This window comes from Penaeus monodon, chromosome 17 (assembly GCF_015228065.2).
Source record: "Penaeus monodon isolate SGIC_2016 chromosome 17, NSTDA_Pmon_1, whole genome shotgun sequence".
Taxonomy (NCBI): Eukaryota; Metazoa; Arthropoda; class Malacostraca; order Decapoda; family Penaeidae; genus Penaeus; species Penaeus monodon.
In genome coordinates this window covers 37,762,996-37,771,414 of record NC_051402.1, presented here as the reverse complement: position 1 = coordinate 37,771,414, position 8,419 = coordinate 37,762,996, and the positions used below count along the sequence as shown (strand labels likewise).

Sequence of the window (8,419 nt, the reverse complement as noted above, 5' to 3'; positions counted from 1 at the left end):
GTCTCCTCTCTCTCGCTCTCTCTCTCTCCTCTCTCTCTCTCTTCCTCTCTTCTCCTCCCCCTCTCTCTTCTCCCCCTCTCTCTCTCCCCCTCTCTCTCGTCCATCTCTCTCTCCTTCATATCTCCCTCTCTCTCTCTCTATCCCTCTCTCTCTCTCCTATCCCTCTCTCTCTCTCTCTCCTCTCTCTCTCCTCTCTCTCGTCTCTCTCTCTCCTCTCTCTCTCTCTCTCTCTTTCTCTCTTCTCTCTTCCCCCTCTCCCCCCCCCTCTCTCCTCCCTCTCTCTCTGCCAACTCTCTCTACTCTCCCTCTCTCTGCCCCTCTCTCTCTCTCCCTTCTCTCTTTCTCTCTCTCTCTCTTTCTCTCTCTCTTTCTCTCCCTCTCCCTCCCTCCTTATCTCCCTCTCTCTCTATCTCTCTCCCTCTCCCTCCTCACCCCCCCGGTCTTCCCCTCTCTCCCTCCCTCCCTCCCTCTCTCCTCCCTCCCTCCCCCTCTCCTCCCTCTCCCTCCCTCCCTCCTTCCCTCCCTCCCTCATGAATTTCAGGATGTCATTTGGCGAAAATTCGTAAAGTTAGTATATTACTTCTTCCTCATTTCCGGCGATTTCCCATGCATTCTTTCCGGATCAACTTGCTTAATTTATGCACTTCAGAACGATAAATCTTTCAGCCGTTTGTCTACATGAATGAATTATTACATGAACATTATACTGTGAAATTACTTATTTATCTTGTATTGTGTTTCTTTTCTTTTATCTTTTTTTTTTTATTCTCTGCATATGATTGATGAAAATAATTTTTACATTAATTATTTTAATCAGATTATTTTGTTTTTTATCCTTAATGACGCGTATGTATTCAAGTATTCAAGTAACGTGCACATGCATTCGCGTAAACAAACACGCGTGTACACGCACGCACGCACGCACGCACGCACGCACGCACGCACGCACGCACAAAAAAAACACACACACACACTACACCCACACACACACACTCACACACACAACAGCTCACACACCACACACCACGACATTTAAATACTATACATTTCATACGAAAACTCTCTCTCCTCTCTCTCTCTGTCTCTCTTCCAATCTCTCTCTCTCCTCGTCTCTCCTTCTCTTCTGTCAATCTCGTCTCTCATCTCTCTCTCTCTCGTCATCTCTCTCTCTCTCTCTCTTTCTCTCTCTCCATTCCTCCTTCCCTCTCTCCCCCCCTCTCTCTCTCTCATCTCTCTCTCTCTCTCTCTCTCATCCGTCCTCTCTCTCTCGCTCTCATCTCTCTTCTCTCTTTTCTCTCTCTCTCTCTTTCTATCTATCATTCTATCTATCTATCTTTATCTTTATCTGTATCTCTCACTCATTCACTCAATCACCCATTCACTTATTTACTCATTCATTCATTCATTCACTCACTCAGTCACTCACTCACTCCTCTCCCTCCCTCTCTCTCTCTCTCTCTCTCTCGGACCCTCTTCTCTCCTCTCTCCCTCCCTCCTCTCGCTCTCTCATCCTCCCTCTCTCCCTCATCTCTCTCGTCACGCTCTTCCTCTCTCTCTCTCTCTTCTCCTCTCTGCTCTCTCTCTCTCTCTCTCTCTCTCTCTCTCTCTTTAACCTTACCTGTATCTCTTGTTGTCGATAGGGACGATATCCAGCAGCACAATATACCGATCTTCGCTCTTCAGTCCCGTAAAAGACACTCTCACCGTCGGGAACATCCGTCTGCAGTAAGAAGAAAGTAAACGGAGGTTAACGCATTTATGTCTTGATATAGGAAACGGGGGTCTGTTAACGTATTTATGTCTTGATGCAGAAAACGGGGGTCTGTTAACGTATTTATGTCTTGATACAGAAAACGGGGGTCTGTTAACGTATTTTAATGTCTTGTCGGGGGTCTGTTAAAGCATTTTTGTCTCGATATAGAAAACGGGGGGTAGGCTATCATTTATCGTGATTCGATAAGGATTTCGAAGAGATTAATGTAACAGTATATCTTCCTCTCGATAATGATATTGAGAAATATTATTACATTCATCGTTTGACAGACACATACCCACAAGAGATTTATGCATCAGTCTCTTGATACAAAGGATGGAGCGAGATTAATGGATTGATCTGTTGATATGAGAAAATATGAATTTATTTCCTGCTAAAGAAATTAATATGAAAAAATATACAGGAAAACTAATGCACATCTGGCGATACAGAAAACAAAAGGAGATTTAGAACAGATTCAGAAAATGGGAGAATTTTGAAGTTATTGAGGGAAACTCTGCAAAATATTGGTATTCAACATTTTTCTCTCACTGTCTTCTTTGAAATTATTGAACACTTAAATTCAGAAATAACCACATAATATTTACATGTACTTACACTAAACACCAAAAGATGTTTCTGTAATATCTTCTAGCGTGGAAACATACACAAACATTGATATAGGAATATTTCAAACACATATCTCTCAGATACACATTTGACGAGAAAAATCGAAAACCTTTTCACATCCCTTCCTATGATCAATCAATGTTGTTAAATGACGTACATCATATCATCTCTACGTAAAACGAAGAACTTTTCGGTAAAATAACACGAGTAAACAGCAAACGAACGCGATCACTGGAACGTCAATATAGCAACAATTCTCACTAGGATGAGATTTTCCATTTTTTTTGTGTTTATTCTGTCCTGTGAAAATTAATCAATTTATCCGTTATTAAAGCAAATGAAAATAAATCGTTGCGTGTGTCTCCTGATAAAGAAAATCAGTGCATTTGTCTCTGATATCACGGTATCCATTTTTTGATACAGATGAAACAGAAAACGGGAATGATATAATACATATATATTGTGTTTGTTTTTGGTTTATAAATCTAAAAAGACAGGTAGTCTCTACTGTCATTAAGTTCAATGTATGCTTCAGAGTGTGTTTCTTCAAAAAAGGGTGCTAATAAGAATCTTAATGAAGCGAAGAGACACACCCCTTGCATACAAGCACAGACGTGATCAGAATAAATTTAATGATGGGGTGATATTTACGAGAGCTGCGGCTAATTAATGCAGAAATATTATCGACGTGCGATAAGAATAATTACATCGGGTTACTTCATCACAAAAACTTAGCGAGATGTGTGAAACAAAGACAGAATCTCCCCTAACCTACAGCCATGTCATAAATACTGCCTTTTGCAGCTACAGGAGAGAGTCGTGTTTGTAAACGTAAAATTCCTTCTCATTCTCTCTCTCTCTCTCTCACGTACTCTCTCTCTCTCTCTCTCTCTCTCTCTCTCTCTCTCTCTCTCTCTCTCTCTCTCTCTCTCTCTCTCTCTCTCTCTCCTCTCTCTCTCTCTCTCTCTATTTTTGTCTCTCTATCTATGTACCCATCTATCTATCTATCTATGTATCTTCCCCTCCCCCCGCTCTCTCTCTCTTTCTCTCTCTCTCTCTCTCTCTCTCGGTCTCTTCTCTCTCCACCTTTCTCTCTCTCTCTATCTCCTCTCTCCCTCTCTCTCCTCTTCTCTCTCTGCTCTCTCTCTCTCTCCTCTCTTCTCTCTCTCTCGCTCTCCTCTCTCTCTCTTCTCTCCCTCTCTCTCTCTCTCTCCAAGCGCTTTCACGTCCGTATCCTTTGAACAACGGGCATCGGTCCTTTCCCTTGCGTCTACAAAACGTAAATGGACCCTGTTCCTTTTTGGGGAAACGACCGTTAAGATTTCCGAAGCGTCTTAAGATGAAGACACTCGGCCCCCCCCCCCCCCCATTCGTCTCGAGGACCGCGCGCGCCAAATCTTGCAAAGCTCTTCTACCTCCGGCAACCCTCGCGGATTCTCCCCTGAAGATTAATCCATATTCAATCGGCATTATCGATGATTATTCACCGTCTTCTGTCCGAGAGCCTGGAGAAGGACCTCGACCGCCGCCAGTAATTAGGGGCCGACTTACTTAGTGTGACTTATTGAACATCAGGGTGAGGGAGAGAGAGTTGCAAAGCGCGGTTCTCATTGCAAAGCGCCGGTCTGATTGCAAGACGGAGTGAGCACAAAGCGCGAGAGTATATGAATTACTGGGCATATTATAACAGGATCTGCATTATTGAAGATGAGGTAAGTAGGAATCCTCTTCCCTCGCGTCTTCCAAGAATGAGGATATATGATTTTACGAAAGAGGAGAGAGAGAGAGAGAGTAAAAGAAGAAGAAAGAGGAGGAGGTGAGAGAGAGGAGAGATGAAGAAAAGAGAGAGAGAGAGAGAGAGAGAAGAAGACAGAGAGAGATACAGAGACAAAGAGAATTGAAGAAGAGGAAAGAGCAGAAGAGAAAGAAACAGATGAACAAGAAAGAGCAAGAGAGAAAGAGAGAGCACTGAAAAAACGAAAAAAAAAAAACAACGTATGACGGTTTACATGTGCAATCCGTCTTCTCTGTTGCATTTCCAGGTGGCTGCAAATGTATTCGAAGGGAAATGCAAAATGCAAAGGAGGAGCCAACCTTTGTCTATTCTCTCGACCTATTCTTCCCTCACACCTTTCCCTTTAATCATCGCTCCTTCCCCTCGCGTCTCCCTCATCGTTGTCCAATATTTACTCTATTGTATACCATTAACTTGATCTCCTCTCGTGCCCTACCCTTGTTATCTCCTTTCTTTCACTCTCTCCCGTTCCTCGGTGTTTCTTCGCCCGCGCTCTCTTATCCCGGGTCTCTGCTCTCCTCTCTCTCTCTCGTTTTTATGCTCTGGTTTGCGTCTTTGTCTGTTCGTGTGTCGGTTGGTCTGTCTGTTTGTATATTTTGTTTTTATATTCTTTGTTATTTTTACTGTTTTTTTTTCTCTCTCGTTTTTTTTCTCTCGCTGTCTCTCACCTTTTCTTTATTTATTTATATATCTCTGTCTCTGTCTCTCTCTCTCTGTCTCTGTCTCTGTGTCTGTCTCCGTCTCTCTCTGTCTCTGTCTCTGTGTCTGTCTGTCTGTCTGTCTGTCTGTCTGTCTGTCTGTCTGTCTGTCTGTCTGTCTGTCTGTCTGTCTGTCTGTCTCTCTCTCTCTCTCTCTCTCTCTCATTCTCTCTCTCTAATTCTCTCTCTCTCTCTCTATTCTCTCTAATCTCTCTCTCTCTCCTCTCTCGTCCTACCTCTCCTATCTCTCTCTCTCTCTCTCCTCTCCTCTCTCTCTCCTCTCTCTTCATGTTCTCCTCTCTCTCATTTTCTCTCCTCCCTCTCTCTCTCTCTCCTCTCCTCAATTCTCTCTCTCTCCTCCTCTCTCTCTCTCTCTCTCTCTCTCTCTCTCGTCTCTCTCTCTCTCTCTCATTCTCTCTCTCGTCTCTCTCTTCTCTTTCGGTCTGCTCGCGGTCGCTCCTCTCTCTCTCTCTCTCTCTCTCGGTCACCCACCCCCCCCCCCCCCCCCCCCCCCCCCCCCGTTCTCTCTCTCTCTCTCTCCAATCTTCTCTCTCTCTCTCCTCTCTCTCTTTCTCTCTCTCTCATCTCTCTCTCTACCTCTCTCCTCTCTACCTCTTCTCTCTCTCTCTCACTCTCTCATCTCTCTCTCCATTCTCTCTCTCTCCTCTCATCTCTCTCTCTCTCTATCCCTCATCTCGTCATTCCTATATCTCTCTCTCCCTCTCTCTCATGTTCCTCCTCTCCTCTCCTCTCGTCTCTCCTCTCTTCTCCTCTCTCCTCTCAATCTCTCTCTCTCTCTCGCTCTCTCAGCCTCTCCCTCAATCTCTCTCTCTCTCTCCTCTCATCTTCTTTTCTTCTCTCTCTCTCCTCATCTCTCTTTCCCTTTCCATTCTCTCTCTCCTCTCCTCATCTCCCCTCAATCTCACGTCAATACAATCTCGAATCTCGATCCCTCTTCACCTCCTCTCTCTCTACTACTCAGTCTCTCTCCTCCTCCTCCCTCCTCTCTCTCTCTCTCTCTCATTCTCTCTCTCTCTCTCTTCCATATTTTCCTTTTCCTTCCCCTTGTTTCAACCTCGCCCCGCACCTCCTCTCATTCCCATGGCATTTCATCATCCTTTCTTCCTCTTTTTGCCGTTCCCCCTGCACCCCTATACTCTACTAACTCTACTCCCCCTACAATCTGCCGTTGATCCCCCCCCCCCCGCCTTCCCCCACCAAACCCCGGTCGTGCCCCTGGCTGGGGTTATCCTTTTTCCCCTCTCTCGTCTCTCTCTCCCTCCCCTCCCCCCCACCAGCACCCTGTCATTGGGGGCATCCTTCCCCTCTTCCCCCCGTCTTCCCCCGCCGACGGTAGGAACGTAAATGAGGGGTTTATTAACTCACAGCGAGGGGGGAGATCTTGGGCCGTTAGAGAGTCGCTTCGCTGCTGCCTAAGAGTCGCTCCTCGTAGACACACACATCTCCCTCTCCCTTCCCCGCCGCCCCCCCCCCCCTTCTCCCCTCCACGCCCCCCCCCCTCCACCCCTTCACCTCCTCCTCCTTCGTTCGTCGTCTCCTCCTCCTTCTCCTTCTCCCTCTCCTCCTTCCCCTCCTCCTCCTCTCTACTCCCTCTACTCTCTTCTCTTACTCCTCCTCCTCCTCCTCTCTCCCTTCCCTTCCCCCTCACCCTTCCCCTTCTCTCCTTCCTCCCCTTCTCGCTCCCTTCCCCTTCTACTCCTCCTCCCTCCCTTCCCCTTTTCCTCCTTCCCCTTCTCTCCTTCCCTTCCCCTTCCAACTCCTCCTCCTCCCTCCCCTCCCCCCTCCCTTACCCTCACTCTACACCCCTCGTCACTCTCCTCCTCTCAGCGCTCTCAGCTTCCTTCTCCTCCTTCTCCTCCCCTCATTGCCTTCTGTCTCCCTCCTCCTCCTCCTTCTCCTCCTCATTAATTTTTCCTCCTCCATCGCCTCCTCTTTTTCTCTGCCTCCTCGAGTCCTCCTCTCCTTCCTTTCTCTCATTCCTTTCGTGTCTTTACCTCTTCCTCTTCCTCCTCCTTCGTCCTCCATCTCTCCTTCTTCTTCTTCATGTTACTTTCTCCTCCCTCTTCGGCCTCTATTCCTTCTTCTCTACTCTCCCTCTCCTCTCCCTCTCCCCCCCTCCCTCCCCCCACACACACACAACACAAAACACACAAACACACCTCACCTCCTCCATCCCCACTCTCTCTTTCCCCCATCCCTCCCCCACCCACACCCTTCCTTCTTCCCCAACCCCTCTCTCCTTCCTCCTCCTCCCCTCTCTCCATCCCCCACCCCTCTCTCCATCCCCCACCCCTCTCTACTTCCCCCCACCCCTCTCTCCTTCCCCCACCCCTCTCTCCTCCCCCCACCCCTCTCTACTTCCGCCTCACCCCTCTCTCCATCCCCCACACCACCCCTCTCTCCTCCCCCCACCCCTCTCTCCTCCCCCCCACCCCTCCTCCTCCACAAGCCGCCATAGCAGCGAAACGTCTCCATTTTGTTTTATCTCCATCCCAGAAGCCTCCGTCCCGTCTGCAGCCTCTCGCACCGCCGCTAACTCCAGCATCCGTCGGGTTAAGCGAATACGAGCCCGATTTTAGTTTGGATACACCCCCATCCCGACCCCCTCCTCCCCCCTTCCCCCAACTCGTACGCCCACTGTTTCCGCCACGAAAGGGCTGCGGTTGTCGTGTGGGCGGGATGGCCTGCGACGCTGATTGAAAGAAAGATTCTCTCTCTCTCTCTCTCGCTCCCTCGCTCTCTCTCTCTCTCTCTATCTATCCCTCTCCCTCTTCTCTCCCTCTCTCTCTCTCTCTCTCTCTCTCTCCCTCCCTCTCCCTCTCCCTCTCCTTCTCCCTCTCTCTCTCCCTCTTCCTCTCCCTCTCCCTACCCCTCTCCCTCTCCATTTTAGTGAGAAGTAACGGAGTTTCCTCCATGATGGCGACGGTTTTATTCTCTCGGGAAATTGTCGTTGTTTATGTCTGGAATACAAAGAAATGCTGCCTCTAAGTGATGACTTTTTAATGGCAGAACTTAATTTTAAGAGCACATGCACACCTCCTTTGTCTTTCTCTCTCGCTTACTGTTTTGCTGAGAATCTATATATTTATGCTTATATATGTGTGCATATATATACATATGTATATACATATAGATATATGTGTACAACATATATACATACATTTATATATATATATATATATATATATATATATATATATATATATATATACATATTGTAGTTATATTTGTTTTGTGTGTTTATGTGCGTGTGCATGTGCGTATGTGTGTGTGTGTGTGCATGTGTGTGTGCATGCTGTGCACACGTGCTTGTGTGTGCGTGCACGCGTGCTTGTGTGTGCGTGCACACGTGCTTGTGTGTGCGTGCACGCGTGCTTGTGTGTGCGTGCGTATGTGTGTGTGCGTATAGTAAAGACCGGCCAGCACGTAAACCTTCATCAAATCGTACAACTGCAGAATCATTATCTACCAACTGCGTTACGTCATAAAAAACAGCGCGGCAGTTTCGGTAAACACCATAGT

At 47.2% G+C, this 8,419-nt stretch overlaps 1 protein-coding gene across 1 annotated transcript in view; it reads right to left on the bottom strand.

Annotated features, from left to right (window-relative positions):
• The window catches only part of LOC119583726 (T-box transcription factor TBX20-like), a 29,411-nt gene extending 27,695 nt beyond the window's left edge, over positions 1-1,716 (bottom strand). Inside the window, exon 1 of the mRNA XM_037932379.1 lies at positions 1,619-1,716. Within this exon, the coding sequence (XP_037788307.1) occupies positions 1,619-1,716 (98 nt within the window). The remainder of the gene's footprint in view (positions 1-1,618) is intronic.
• Between the last annotated feature and the right edge of the window lie 6,703 nt (positions 1,717-8,419).